At 48.4% G+C, this 15,961-nt stretch overlaps 1 protein-coding gene across 1 annotated transcript in view; it reads left to right on the forward strand.

The window, feature by feature from the left end:
* The window catches only part of LOC107120134 (teneurin-4-like), a gene marked incomplete at its 5' end in the record, with an annotated part of 82,661 nt that overhangs the window by 35,949 nt on the left and 30,751 nt on the right, over positions 1-15,961 (forward strand). Inside the window, 1 exon segment of the mRNA XM_015422781.1 lies at positions 9,395-10,260. Coding sequence (XP_015278267.1) covers positions 9,395-10,260 — 866 coding nt within the window.

The following is a 15,961-nucleotide window of genomic DNA, read 5'->3' on the forward strand; positions in this document are numbered from 1 at the left end:
GCTGCACTGGCTGCCTATAGCATACCAGATTCACTTCAAAGTGCTGGTGCTTACCTTTAAAGCCCTACATGGCCGGGGTCCGACCTACTTGAGGGACCGCATTTCCCCATATATTCCCCAAAGAGCACTTCGGTTGGGATCACAATACCGACTGGTGATCCCGGGCCCTAAGGAGGCCAAGCTTGTGGCAACAAGGACCAGGTCTTTCTCAGTGGCGGCTCCTACCTGGTGGAATGAGCTCCCGGAGATCAGGGCCCTGCAGGACTTGGTGCAGTTCCACAGGGCCTGCAAGACGGAGCTCTTCTGACAGGCTTATGAGTAGGAGCCGCCACGGCCACTTACATCACGGCCACTAACATCACCGCGCCGCTATAGAGAGAGACCGCTGGGGGGGATTGGACAACAACTTCCATTCCCCCAGCCTTCCCCCTGCTACGTACGATATTAGGAGTTTATTTATGCATCCGCAGAACTGATTTTAGCCTGTTTTAAATTTGTACTTGTATTCTGTAAACTTGTACATGGTATGCACTTTGTGCCCAATGTGAGCCGCCCTGAGCCCGTTCGCGGGGAGGGCGGGGTATAAATGCAATGCAATAAAATAAATAAATAAAATAAATAAATGATTTAACATTAATAATATTCTTAATATTCTAATCAGTACATCTATATAAAACTTAACTATTTAGAGCTCTTACCGTGTTTTCTGATAATACAGTTGGGTTGGCAACCATCTTGTATAAATGTAAGAATCTGAGTTCAGCTAGCTAGTATTTATTGATCAAAATTAAAACATACTCTAAATCTGGGTTTTATAGAACAAACACTTCAGATGAAACTAAATAATCAGGAATAATTCCATTCTGTGCCATGTAATTTATGACCGGAAACCATTTTTCAACAAAAGTCGACTGATAGTTTTTATGTTCAAGTTGTAACAGTCTTTCTGTAATTTTTTTCTAAACTATAGCAGTCCCATGTCTTTGACATCCGTAACGAAATTGAAGGCACTGGCTTGGTCTTTCACTTTGAAGCCATCGCTGTCTATGCAGCAGTTAATAATGTGACAATCAAAGCCTTTCATATCTGTGGAATTGGACTATCTTCCCATAGATTAAGCAATATTAGCTCAGGTCGTAAGGGGAGTGAATACCCTGTTATTAATAGAATCAATTTCAATACCTTTTGCCAAAAAATTAGCAATATAATGACATGACCACCAACAATGATAGTATGTCCCCTTCTCACCACACAGTTTCCAGCATTTTGGAATTTTAGAGGGACTTATATGATGTAATTGTATGGGAGTTAAATACCAATGGGTGATTAGTGTGAATGTTGTTAATCCGGGAGCGGTAGCTTTTAACACCATAAAGGATGAAGTCCATATAGCGTCCCATTGCATATCAGTAATAACTGTGGAGCAGTCTAATTGCCTGTATCTGAAGAAGTGAGCAGTGACTCATGAAAGCTCCTACCCTGGCTCCAATTTTGTTAGTCTTTAATGTGCGCCTTGGTGTTTAGTCATGCTGGCCACATGACCACGGAAACGTCTTCGGACAGCGCTGGTTCTTCGGCTTTGAAACGGAGATGAGCACCGCAACCTTAGAGTTGGATTCGACTGGCTTTCGAGCAAGGGAACCTTTACCTTTTAATGTGCTAATGGACTCTTCCTCTTTTTTACTGCTACAGACAGACTAACACGTTCTTCTTCAGCGCTTTAAATATTTGAGAATTCTGTGAAATCACTGCAGCCCTGCCAATGGATAGGGAAGGATGGCAATCAGCAGCCAGTGTTAAGCCTAGTACAGCCTAAGACAGTGATAGTCAGTGGCTCAGGAGCCACATGTGACTCATTGGCATGCCACCTATGGCTACAGCTGCCAGGCCCCCGCCAGAGGAGGGTAGTCTCCTGGGCCCCTCCCCTGCCACCAATCAGCTGGGTAACAGAGGGACTTACTGGTAGTGGGGGTGGCCTAACTCAGCACCAGCAACATGGCAACATCACTTCCGGTGTGTGCTGGAAGTAGCATCATCGCCTCACTAGCGACGCATGAATGCTCTGGTATGTGGGCAAAAACTGTGTGGTACAATCTGTTTCTACCATAGAGTTTTTGTCCAAATGTCAGAGCATCCCCACATTGCCAGTGATGTTGTGACTAGGGGTGTGCAAAAAAAAATCAGTATTTCCCGATATTACCAAATCCCAATATCGGTATGACATCGGGATTAGGAAATAATCAAGATTGCCGAGTTTATTCGGCTCCATTATACCCTGCAGGGACCATCCCCATAGGGTATAATGGAGAAGGGATTTAAACTTGCAGAGTTGCACCGCCGACTCCCCGAATGAACTGAGCAAGTATTTAAACTTTATATGGGGGGTTGTGGGGGTTTTACCAGTGGGCCAACCCCTGGAGGTTGGAGAGGAAGGCCAGTAGGTGTGAGCAGCGAAAGAATCGGAGTCCTAGCACCCTGGGAAGGCATGTTTGCAGGGAGGAGAACGTAAAGGAGGAGGATTGCTCGCAGCGAAGGGGGTGCCGGGAAGTGGACCCCTGAATGTTGGGAGAGTGGTGCCAGGGGCAAATTCTGGATACTGAGTTGGGACCCCAGCACCCTAGGAAGGCAGGGATTTGTGTAGGGGAAGGAAATGATGAAGGGGGAGAGGGGGTATGGATGATTTTGCGGGGATTGTGCCGGTGGGCTGACCCTGGGAGGTTGGAGAGGAAGGCCAGGAGGTGTAAGCAGCAAAAGAATCAGAGTCCCAGCACCCCAGGAAGGTGTGGTGTGACTCTGTGAGTGAGCTCAGGCATTTAAAGAAGACAGTGGTCTCTTTAAATGCTCTCTAGCTGCACCCGAATAAAATCCAATTAATATCAGCTTTTATTCATGTGGGGTTTTTTTCAGATCTCTGATCTGTATTTGGCTGAATAAATACCCGAAAAATACTGATAAGGTTTTTTCGGGTATTTATGCAGCTCAGTATATACCGAGTGCACACCCCTAGTTGAGACACCAGACTAGGCCTTCCCTGCTGTTGGTAAGTACCCCTCACCCCCGCCAGAGCCCGGGGGGTAACTGGCAGCCATACCTGTGGATCTTCTGAGTGCTGTTCCCCAATGTGGTGCCTGTCCCATGTTTCAGAAAAGCAGACAAGGGTCTAGCCCAGTGGGGCTTGTGACTCCCGTTTTTAAACAGCCACCAGCAGAACAGGTAGGCTGTAAGCCTTTCTGAGTTACAGGCTTCTTGGAAGTTAAATGTGGCTCTTTCGGTTGATGGTAGAAGCAGAAGAAGATATTGGATTTATACCCCGTCCTTCACTACCACAGGAGTCTCAGAGTGGCTTACAAACTCCTTTCCCTTCCCCTCCCCACAGCAGACACCCTGTGAGGTAGGTGGGGGCTGAGAGAGCTCTGACAGAAACGGCTCTTCTTCAAGAACAGCTGTGCCAGAACTATGGCTTGCCCAAGGTCATCCAGCAGGTGCAAGTGGAGGCGTGGGGAATCAAACCCAGTTCTCCCAGAGTAGAGTCCACGCACTTAACCACTGCACTAAACTGGCTCAAATGTGACTGTCCAACCCACTACACCAAACTGACGCAAATGTGACTGTCCAAAAACGACAGAGGGAATGCCACCAGCCTAGGATAATCGGAGGACGCTTATAGCAAAAAGCAGCTGGATCTCAAAATGACTTCAGATTTTACTTGTTATCCGTCAAACACATCTGCAAGTTCGTGAGAGCTTTGGCTTCTTTCTTTTTCCCTTTCGTTTGGTAGGGATGGGGAGGGGGGATAGATAAAATTGGACGCAGTGTGATTTGGAGGGGGGGTGTACCGATTCAAATTAATATCTCAGAAGCATTCTGCGCTGCCCAAATTATCAACAGCAGGGAAAAAATGAAGGATCTTGAATTGCGTCAGATTGCAAAGGGCTTGCGACTGCCGTCACGCTGGGCTTTTTAAGTCCTGCTGCTAAAGTTGTGTTTTTTTAAAATCTATTTCGACACTTGCATTTCTTTACATTGGGTACACATAACTGACGCTGTGCAGGATTTAATTTTCGGGGACACCGTCCGTCCTGACAACCAGCCCCAATTATGGAGACATCACCTCTAGATCTGCCCCGGGGGGGGGGTACACCCCAAATTGGCTCCAGGCAGAGAAGCTATGTTCTGCAGAACCACAGCTCCTGGCTGGAAGCCTTGAATACTGTTAGTTAAGCCCAATCAAAGTCTGGGGGGGGGGGGGGTTTCTTTTTGCAACCACCCATCTAATTTCCCCCCTCCTGCCTGGCACCCATTCTTTCGCCTCCTCCCACCCCAATTTGAAAAGATTGCTCCGGCTTCTTTCTTTTCAGCAGGTACCCCACCGTCCGCCATTTATGATCAGGATAGAAATTACAGAGCGAGAAAGGTCAGCTGCCTCCTGGACCAGAAGTAAACTTTGATTGTCGGCCCACTGTGGTTTCTGCCGGACAGGCAGGAGCCCAATATAGACATAGACCCAAGAATGTCTCTTTTCCCCCGTGGAGATTTTTGTTTTAAATAGAACTTTATAAAGTGCCCATCTCAGGGCACTGATTTGTGCACTGATCTTTCAGGACGGATAGCCCAGGGCTTTCTTTTTCAAGCTTGTTTGTGAAAGGAGGGAGTAACAGTGACTGAGCAAAGGCTTAGATCCAGATGGGTAGCCGTGTTCGTCCCTTTTGCTCAACAGGGTAACTCCTGTAACGGCTGAGGAGTCCCACATCCTTATTAAGTTCTCAGGACGTAGTACCCAACTTCTACCTCAGCAAAAACGTTCTAGACAATGAGGCAGGGAAAAAGGCATTCCAGCTGACAGAGGCGAGGGAGAGACAGCCGTGACTTACCCCCTTTCTGTCCTTTCATTCTATTTATTTATTTATTTAAACATTTGTATCTCACCTTTCCTCGTGGTTCTAGGCAGCTTACCACACTAGTTAAAAACATTTTCAGTTAAAACCAAAATAAAGGAGCAAACACCGAATTTCTATACAGTTCGGTGTAGTGGTTAAGAGTGGCGGACTCTAAACTGGGAGAACCAGGTTTGATTCCTCACTCCTCCACATGCAGCTGCTGGTGTGACTTTGGGTCAGTCAAAGTTCTCTGAGAGCTGTTCTCTAAAGAGCAGTTCTCTCAGAGCTTCTTGAGCCCCACCTACCTCATAAGGTGTCTGTTGTGGGGAGGGGAAGGGAAGAGATTGTAAGCCGCCCTAAGACTCTGTATGAAGTGCAGGGTATAAATCCAGTCTCCTCCTCCTCCTTCTCCTCTTCCTCTTCTTCTTAAGCCGCTCTGAGACTCCGCATGAAGGGGCAGGGTATAAATCCAATCTCCTCCTCCTCTTCCTTCTCTTCTTCTTCCTCATCTTCTTCTTCTTAAGCCGCTCTGACTCCGCATGAAAGGAGTATAAATCCAATCTCCTCCTCCTCTTCTTCTTCTTCCTCCCCTTCTTCTTCCTCTTCTTCTTCTTCTTAAGCCGCTCTGAGACTCTGCATGAAGGGCAGGGTATAAATCCAGTCTCCTCCTCCTCCTCTTCTTCTTCCTCCTCTTCTTCCTCTTCTTCCTCTTCTTCTTAAGATGCTCTGAGACGCCGCGTGAAGGGCAGGGTATAAATCCAATCTCCTCCTCCTCCTCGTTTTCCTCCTCTTCTTCTTCCTCCCCCTCCTCCCCCTCCACCCCTTAAAAGATGCCTGCCAATTCAAACCTCTTCAAAAGCCCCAGCAAACAGGCAGGCCTCACAGTGCCTCCTGAAGCTCTCCAGGGAGGGGACTCCCCCTCCCCTCATCAGGGAGCTCATTCCACAGAGCCGGAGCCATGACGGGAAGGGCCCGGGCTCTGGTCAAGGTCAGACGGGCCACCTTAAGTGGCGGGATAGCCAGAAGGTGGCTGCCTGTCATCCATAGCTAGCATGCCCTGACCTGGATAGCCCGGGCAGACTCGATCTTCTCAGTTCTCAGAAGCTAAGCAGGGCCGACCCTGGCAAGAACTTGGATGGGAGACCTCCAAAGAATATCAGGGCCCTGAACGCAGAGGCAGGCTGTGAAACCACCTTTCTGAAAGCATCCAAGCCCCACTAAGGGTCTCCAGAAGTCACCATGACTTCCAGGCACACATGTACACACACACACGAAGAAGAAGAGCTTCTAGTGTCCTGGCCCCACTGCTGGACCTCCTGAGGGCACCTGGTATTTTTGGCCACTGTGTGACAGAGTGTTGGACTGGATGGGCCATTGGCCCGATCCAACATTGGCTTCTCTTATGTTCTTAAGAGGAGGAGATTGGATTTATTCCCCGCCCTTCACTCGTAGTCTCAGAGCGCCTTACAGACTCCTTTCCCTTCCCCTCCCCACCACAGACACCCTGTGAGGCAGGTGGGGCTGAGAGAGCTCTGACAGAAACTGCTCTTTTTTAAGAACAGCTCTGACAGAACTATGGCTTGCCCAAGGTCATCCAGCCAGGTGCAAGTGGAGGAGTGGGGAATCAAACCCGGCTCTCCCAGATTAGAGTCCGCGCACTTAACCAGTACACCAAACTGGCTCTCATAGCTGGCACAAAGGGACATATGAAAGTGGCCGACCCCTGCCCCCAGTTCTTCAAACCAACTGAGTGCGTGGACCAGAACACATTCCCACAATCCTTTGCACATTCTGCTGCAAACCCAGGTTGCTTTCACAAGCCGAGACCGCTCTGTACCGGTCATTCGCAACTAGGTTTCCCTATGCAGATAAGAGAAGCATCCATCGCATACCGTCGCTATAACATGATGACTGTGTTAACATCAAGCAGTGTGTGGACACATAGCAGCGGCAGAAAGAGAAAGTGGAAGAAACGAATCTCTGTCATATCACACACACACACACATACAAGGGGTTTCCCAGTTCCTTCTCATCTTCAGACAGAGCTGTCAAGACATTCACAGATAATATCTTCTTTTAATGAAAGAGGGTTCCAAAATGAAAAACCCAGCTCCTCAGCCACGGTTTAAAATTTAAGGAGCCCCTTTCTGTTTCGGCAACCTGCCGGAGACAGGAGGCGCCAAGAGGTCTCTTTAAAAGAACTCCACCGAGGGAGTGATCTTTTCATCGTACGAAGCCGCTCAGGAAGGTCTCTTCAGTCAGGCCCCCCACCCCCCAGGCAGCGAGGGACCAGAAGCTATAAAATATTTAGCTGCCGTTGTTGACAAGAAATTGTTTCTAAGAGGTGGAAGGGAAAGGGAAAAATTCCCCTGCCGTTTCCGAATAAACCCACGTTCTCGACGCTAACTCGAGGCTGCGAGCGCAGCGCTCGCTCTGAAGACCGTTGGGAAGGCAGAGCGGAGCATGCATTATTGAAGGGGGGGGGAGCCACGGGCTGTCATGTTTTACCACAGGAAGGGTTAAGGAGGGCCAGGAGCCAAAAGGAAGACATAAATGAGGAACCGTAGCACACAGCTGAGTTCTGTGGAGGGCAGGGTGAGACGTCTTCGGACTGAGGGGGCGGGGAAGTGGGCAGCTGTCTGGTAGGAACGTCCCTCTGTGTTTAAAACAATCTTCCACGTTAAAAAAAAAGAAGAAATGTCAGGAAGAAGAGTACTGATATAGTCTTCTCGCCGATATGCTAGCTTTCGGCGTGGAGGGATTTTATGCCTGCTTGAAGGGGTTTATTTAATCAATTTATTTGTTTAATCTCAGAGTTGGAAGGGACCACGAGGGTTATCTAGCCCAACCCCCTGCCAACGCAGGAGCTATGGCTACATCCCCGACATGTAGATATCCAACAAATACTTTAAAACCTCCAAAGACGAAGAATCCGCCATTCCATGAGGGAGACTGTTCCAGGGTCTGTGACTGGCTGCTAACCATGGTGACTAAAGGACACCTCTGCATTCAGAGGCACTAATCCTCTGAATCCAAGAGCCCGGAGTCAGCATTAGGGGAAGGTCTGATCCACCACTGGTCTGATCCAGCAGGGATCTTCTTAGGTTCCTATCAGGGGAAGGCCTCGGCCTCCAGTGCCTGTTGTTGGCCCTCCAGAGGAACTGGTTGGCCACTGTGTGGGACAGGATGCTGGATTAGATAGACCCTCACTGGTCCGATCCAGCAGGGCTTGATTTATGTTCTTATCAGGGGAAGGCCTCTATGCCCTGTTGTTGGCCATCCAGAGGAACCAGATGGCCCCTGTGTGAGACAAGATGCTGTACTAGATGGACCACTGGACTGATCCAGCAGGGCTCTTCTTATGTTCTTAGGGTCAAACACACCTCAGCATCAGGACGTTCTTCCTCAAATTTAGACAAAACTTCCTTTTTCTGTAGTTTATAGCCATTAGTCCAAGTCCTGTCATCCAACACAACTGAAAACATGTCCGCCCCATCCTCCGCATGGCATCCACTTCGTTATCGGAATGTGGCAATCGTGTCACCTCACAAATATCTCCAAGTCTCTTCAGTTACAGCGAGTTCTCACCTACAGTCTAGCCGAGGGATAGATTTACCCCTTCACTGAGGACAAGGCCTACCACAGAGGCTCATGGCAGACTGGAGCATTCTCCTCCTTGCCACAGCGTCTCTTGCGGGACTGTTACTTCTAACACAGGCTGGGTGACGCCGCAGCCTTTCCCCATCATTCCGTCAAGTACTAACCTCTCGGTCAGGGGTGGCAATAAGTTTCAGTTCGGTCAGGTAGTTGCTGGGTTCCAGGGCCCAAGGAAGAGTCCTTGGCGGACCAGGATGGGCTCACCACCAGACCCGGATCAACTACCACGATGGTGGTTGCAAGCATGCAACTGCTTCCACTTCCTTCCTTGGATCTCTGGCGGAGGAGCTGAGGGAGCACAAGAACATAAGAGAGAAGCGAATGTTGGATCAGGCCAGTGGCCCATCCAGTCCAACACTCTATGTGTCACACAGTGGCCAAAAATACCAGGTGCCATCAGGAGGTCCACCAGTGGGGCCAGGACACTAGGAGCCCTCCCACTGTTGACCCCCCCCCAAGCACCAAGAATACAGAGCATCCCTTGCCCCAGACCGAGAGTCCCTATCTATACCTTGTGGCTAATAGCCACTGATGGACCTCTGCTCCATACGTTTATTTAATTCCCTCTTGAAGCCGTCCATGCTTGTAGCCACCGTCACCTCCTGTGGCAGTGAATTCTATGTGTCAATCACTCTTTGGGTGAAGAAGTACTTCCTTTTATCCGCTCTAACCCGACTGCTCAGCAATTTCATGGAGTGCCCATGAGTTCTCGTATTGTGAGAAAGGGAGAAAAGCACTTCTTTCTCAACCTGCTCTGTTCCATGCATAGTCTTATAAACCTCGATCATGTCACCCCTCAGCCGCCGTTTCTCCAAGCTAAAGAGCCCCAAGCACTTTAACCTTTCTTCATCCGTCTAGAGTGGCCTACTGACCTGGCGGTCAACCCAATGGACAATTCCTTGTACGTCCTCGACAATAACGTCGTCTTGCAAATCTCGGAAAACCACCAAGTGCGCATTGTGGCAGGAAGGCCAATGCACTGCCAGGTCCCAGGTATTGATCACTTCCTCCTCAGTAAGGTGGCTATTCACGCTACCTTGGAGTCGGCCACAGCCCTGACCGTCTCCCACAACGGTGTCCTGTACATCGCGGAGACCGATGAGAAGAAGATCAACCGTATCCGGCAGGTCACCACCAACGGGGAGATCTCGCTGGTGGCCGGCGCTCCGAGCGGCTGCGATTGCAAGAATGATGCCAACTGCGATTGCTTTTCTGGGGACGACGGATACGCCAAGGATGCCAAACTCAACGCCCCGTCGTCCCTCGCGGTGTGCGCAGACGGCGAACTGTATGTGGCCGATCTCGGGAACATCCGGATCCGCTTCATCCGGAAGAACAAGCCGTTTCTGAACACGCAGAACTTATACGAGCTGTCCTCCCCCATCGATCAGGAACTCTACTTATTCGACACCAGTGGCAAGCACCTGTTCACTCAGAGTCTCACTACCGGGGACTACCTTTACAACTTTACCTACACAGGAGACGGGGACATAACCCTGATTACCGACAACAATGGCAACCTGGTCAACATCCGGAGAGATTCGACAGGGATGCCGCTCTTGCTGGTAGTGCCAGATGGCCAAGTCTACTGGCTAACCATGGGCACCAACAGCGCCCTCAAGAGTGTGACGGCCCAGGGGAACGAAGTGGCCATGATGACGTATCACGGCATCTCGGGTCTCCTGGCTACGAAGAGCAACGAAAACGGGTGGACGACATTTTACGAGTGAGTATCTGTGGGGACTCCGAACCTAATCCCAGACTGCATCTCGTCACTGTGGGACAGATTTCAGTAGGTGGAATTCACCACTTGCTAAAATCATGTTTGTAGCCTAAACTAAGCCCCACTGTGGACCCTCCTTACCAGTGAAAGCAGGGCCGCGGTAGGTGGAATTCACCACTTGCTAAAATCGTGTTTGTAGCCTAAATTATGCCCCACTGTGGACCCTCCTTACCACTGAAAGCAGGGCCGTGGCTACAGTGGAGAATTTTGGGGCCTGGCCCCTCGGCTTCCTACCGAAGCCCCACAACTTCCATCTAGCCCAGGCCCCCCACTGCCACTACCCCTTCCCCAAACAAACGTCAGTGCCCCCCCCCAGTTATTTAAAGGCCCCCTGAATTACAAAATCCTGGCTACGGGCCTGACTGAAAGCTGACATTCGAACGAGTCGGGAGTGGTGATTTGCATGTCTGCTCTTTTCCTTGAGTGTGGTAGCCATTTCTCAGGCTCCCTGTCTGGAACTGAACCCTGATTCCCTGTTACCCATAGTCGCCATAATAGGCACAGGAAGTACGGTCCAAAGTTAATAGCAAAGGCATTTAGATGGGTTAGGAAAGGGTAATTTGCATGCCTTCTGCCTTCCTTGGATGTGGTAACCATTTCTCAGGAGAGCCAGTTTGGGGTAGTGGTTAAGTGCGCGGACTCTAATCTGGGAGAACCGGGTTTGATTCCCCCACTCCTCCACTTGCAGCTGCTGGATGACCTTGGGCAAGCCATCGTTCTGGCACAGCTAGTGTTGAAAAAGAGCAGTTTCTGTCAGAGCTCTCTCAGCCCCACCTACCTCACAGGGTGTCTGTTGTGGGGAGGGGAAGTGAAAGGAGTTTGTAAGCCCCTCTGAGACACCTTTGGGTAGTGAAGGGCGGGGTATAAATCCAATCTCCTCTCCTCCTTCTCCTCCCTCTCCAGGCTCGAACCTTGATTCCCCATTACCTGTGGTCACCACAGTAGACAAAGAAAGTACTATTGAAAGTTGATATGGCAGGCATTTGAATAGGTTGGGGGTGGGTTATTTGCATGCCTCCAGACTTCCTAAGATATGGTAGCTGCATCTCAGGCTCCATATCCAGAATCGAACCCTGATTCCCGTTACCCATAGATCACTACAGAAAGTACCATCAAAAGTTGATAGTACTTAACCACTACCAAGCAAGTTTGAGATGGGAAAAGATAAAGGGATAGCAGACAGAGCTGGCAGTGTGAGGTGCGAAATGTGCCCAAGCCTAACCATTTTGGAATTTGAGCCCAGACAGGTGTCAGATCGCCAGGGGTCATATTGCCAAACATTCGTACTTGAAACCACAGTGATTCGTTTTGAAAGTCTTGCCCCATCACTAGTTACTAACGCAGGGGATCCAGCCCAATGCCACCTTTCTTTCGACTCTTGTTCACTGAAAGCGCTGATGCGCTAATTCTAAATTCAGCAGTCTCGTAGATACTTTTTTCTCGTAGATAATTTTCCAAACTATCATTTAGTTACCGAAGACCTGCCAGAAAGTCAGAAAAAATCGGGGGAATGGAAGGATTGGTGCTTCTGGAGCCACTGCCTCCGTTCCCAAGGAAAGACTCCATTCTATGCCAGTAATGTGACAAATGACAATGTCGGAGGTTCACAAGCAAACAACTAGGTCTCGTAAGCACCCGGTCCCACTCTAATTCTGTGCGACGAACCTTGGCTGAGTGCCTTTCCGTTTGGGGGGTCCGACAGATGGCCGTGGTTCCTTTTGTCAGGCTAATAATCACCAGTGATTGCAAAAGCCCAGGCAGTTCCGTCAGACGGCAAAGGGTCTGCATTAGCGGGTGATGGATTCATCGCTGCGCCTAGCCGGCTACTAGGTACCTTCCCCCGTACCTTGGCATTTGTCCTTAATTCTAGTGCGAGTCTGAGCATTAAGAGAACACGAGAATACGAGGATGTGATGGAGGCCAGACTCCCTCTAAATCCTTCGGCTGCGAAAGTAGGGCCTAGCTGGATTAGCCGAAATGAATTGACGGGGGGGAGGTTTTGTCTCCCGACAAATACCAGGATACACCTGCTGCTACAGGAGTGCAATTTGCTTAGCCTGCTTTCCCAAAACTGAATTATGTTGCAGTTAAGTGCTTCAACGGAGGCCAGAGGGAGAGATGAATGGAGATGGAACATCCACATCACTCCAGGTTTTTTTTAAAAAAACATTTTTATTAATTTCATAGATAGTTACTACAGAATGAAGAATTAAAAAAAGAACAAAGAATAGAACAGAAAAATCTGACAAAACGGAGACTGTACTCTTACATCGACTCTAGTTTGCAATATAATTGTAGAATCTTCTTCTTTTACGCCATATCTGTAAAGTTTTTGTCGTAATTCATGCATTTAAGTTCTGTAAGGTATTTTTGCATCCAATTATAAAATCTCACCCATTTTCTTTCAGAGTTTCCTTCTTGTTTTTCATCTAGTTGTAAAGTTAGTTTGTCCATTTCTGCTGCATCTAAAAGTCTAAAAATCAACTCTTCTTTTGTAGGTGTCTCTTCTTTTTTCCAATATTTTGCATCAGTTTTACCTGATTTTGAACTAGAGGGTGGGTTTTTTGTTTCTTTTAAAAGGGGGCAGTCAATTAAAGTTGACTTCTGCCGTGGTTCTCTCCCACTGAACCACTCCCGTGAATGCAGTCATTCTTTGAAGTCGAGGAGTCTCATATTTACAGTATCACAGGATTTCCCTTTTTAATTTTTTTAGAATTTATTTGTTTGTTTGTTTGTTTGTTTCAATGTATATTCCACCCTCCCCACAAGCAAGCTCAGGGTGAGTCACAGAACAAAAAATAAAATTACAATACTGATAATTGTATTGTTTTAATGTTGATTATTGTATTGTTTTAATATTGTTTTAAATTGGTTTCAGTGGTCATTGTATATTGTTTTAACACTGATGGAACCCGTCCTGAGCCAGCTTGTAGGGAAGGCAGAATACAAGTTTAATAAAATAAAATAAATACATTGTTAAATATAAAAACAATTAAAACAACATAAACAGCATAAAACAACCAGTGTTCCCTCTAAGCTGAGTTAATGTGAGCTATCTCACTGTTTTTTAGCCTCCGGCTCACACATTTTCCTCTTAGTTCAGGAAAGATGGCTCCAGAGCAAACTAATTTATGCAGCAGCCAAATTGCTCGCTCACAACTTTAATGCCAGTAGCTCACAAAGTAGAATTTTTACTCACAAGACTCCACAGCTTAGAAGGCACATTGATTAAAACAGGTCACAATGTTCGTATGCACAGATTTCAAGCGGGTGCCATTTTCTTCTTCTTAATCTGGGCCACGTAAAGGTATTTATTTACTTACTTTATTTATAATCCACCTTCCTCGCTGACATTCAATATGGTTTACAAAGCAATTTAATAGGAAAAGAATAAAGATATGTCATAAACTTTGCAATAAGATTACAGACTTCGAAAACAACGGAATCAGAACAGTACAAGTAAGGTTGCTAACTTCCAGGTGGAGGCTGGAGATCTGCTGGGATTACAACTGATTTCTAGGCGATAGAGATCGGTTCATTTGGAGAAAATGGCTACTTTGGAAGGCGGAGTCTGTGGCATTATATCCCATTGAAGTCCTTCCTCTACCCAGGCTCCGCCCCCAAAATCTCCAGGTATTTCCCAACCCAGAGCTGGCAACTCAAACTCTAAGGCATGACGTAAGTACTGCTTGATTCCCCACTCCTTCACATGCAGCTGCTGTCGTGACCTTGGTTCAGTCACAAGTTCCCTCAGAGCTGTTCTCTCATGAGCTGTTCTCTCATGAGCCGTCCTCGAAAGAGCTCTCAGCCCCACCTACCTCACAGGGTGTGCATTGTGGGGAGGGGAAGCGAAAGGAGATTGTAAGCCGCTCTGAGACTCCTTCGGGTAGTGAAGGGCGGGGTATAAATCCAGTCTCCGGGAAGGGAAAGGAGATTGTAAGCCGCTCTGAGACTCCAAGTGAAGGGCAAGGGGAATAAATTCCTCCTCCTCCTCCTCCTCCTCCTCCTTGTCGTCGTCATCGTCTTCTTCTTCATGGACCAGTGGTCTGATTCAGTGTACCTGCGTACCTGACAGGGTTCTTGTGAGGATGAAATGGGGGAGAAGCAAACCATATACTCCACCCTGAGCTCTGTGGAGATCAGGTGGGATTAAGAAGATACAATAGACATTGCTTCCAAGCCCCAAGGGCTCTAGAAGCTTATTTTCATTTTTTTCCTAAAAAGCAGGTGTCCTTGTGATGCCCAGTCGTCTGTCCGTGTTTAAGTTCTTCACTGAAGCATTGCGATCTCAAAAAGCAGATATACGCACACACCCTCTGATGACTTCTGCAGAGGGTCACAACAAGCTCTAGGTTGGGAAGTACCTGGAGATTTTGAGGAGGAGGAGAGGAGATTGGATTTATACCCCGCCCTTCACTTGGAGTCTCAGAGCGGCTTACAAACTCCTTTCCCTTCCCCTCCCCACAACTGATAAAATTATTACAATGCACTAATAAAGCAACCAATCCAGAATGGCGAGCAATACCTTTTTTGCTGGCTCGTGCACCAAGTTGTCATTGAACTGGAAAGCTCTGGAGAGGGAGCAGTGTTCTGTTAAAGCAGATTAGAGTCTGGTTGCACCTTAGATCCTGTGGGCCATGCATGCAAGGCACACTGCCCTGACCTGGATGGCCCAGGCTAGCCCAGTCCCGCCAGATCCCAGAAGCCAAGGAGGGTCAGCCCCAGCCAGCACCCAGAAGGGCGACCTCCAAGGAACACTAAGTTCATGACGAGAGGCAGGCAATGGCAAACCACCTCTGAAATGTCTCTTGCCTTACGAAAGCAAGGGGGTTGGAGTGGGTGACCTCTAGGATCCCTTCTAACTCTGTGTCAAGAAACTGGTCTCCTTTATGAGAGTTTTTCTGCCTAAGTGTTAGCTTTCTTGACTATAGAAGTCATCACCCCCCACTTGCCAGTTTGTTCTCAGAATTTTCTCTTAGGCTGGCCGAAGTGATTAACTTGCAGCAGCTGAGAACTGTCATCTAAGGTGGTTGACAGCTTGCAACTTAGAGGTCTATCCTGATAACAACTTTCTTTTGGCTAAATGGCTAATAGGCTAAGGGTGACGGCTAGCATAAGAACACCCATGTAGAATAGAGAGCTCGAGAAGACTCAGAGAGAGAGAAGAGGAGGAGCTGAGTCATAATCCTCAGAATTCTGGCTTTTCTTTCTGCACTGAGAACTTCAGCCCCACCAGGAAAAAAATTGCCCCACAAGCCACGAACTCCTGGCTGCAGGCCTGGTCTGGTCTATTAAAGCTACTGCATGCAAAACAAACAGCTACAGGATTTGTCCCTTTGCAGAAGTGTCTAAGAGAGGCGAAAGAGAAACGGGGAGTGTTAGATGTCGCAGGCAGAGATGGTGCATCTCTACTCTGGCAGCTCCACTCAAAGAACGAAGATGAGTGGATATTAACCAGTTCCCAGAGATTCATTTCCTGTAGGGTTGCCAAATCCTTTTAACTCACCAGCGGGGGAGGCTCCGTCCCGGCCGGGAGTTCGGCGTTCGTTCTTGCGCGCGCGCCGGCGCGACGTCACCGGAAGTGACGTCAGACGTCGCTGACGTTGGGGGCGTGGCCGAGCTCGTCGGGGGGAAAACATGGTTT

Source organism: Gekko japonicus, unplaced genomic scaffold (assembly GCF_001447785.1).
Source record: "Gekko japonicus isolate JY-2015 unplaced genomic scaffold, Gekko_japonicus_V1.1 scaffold3519, whole genome shotgun sequence".
Classification (NCBI taxonomy): domain Eukaryota; kingdom Metazoa; phylum Chordata; class Lepidosauria; order Squamata; family Gekkonidae; genus Gekko; species Gekko japonicus.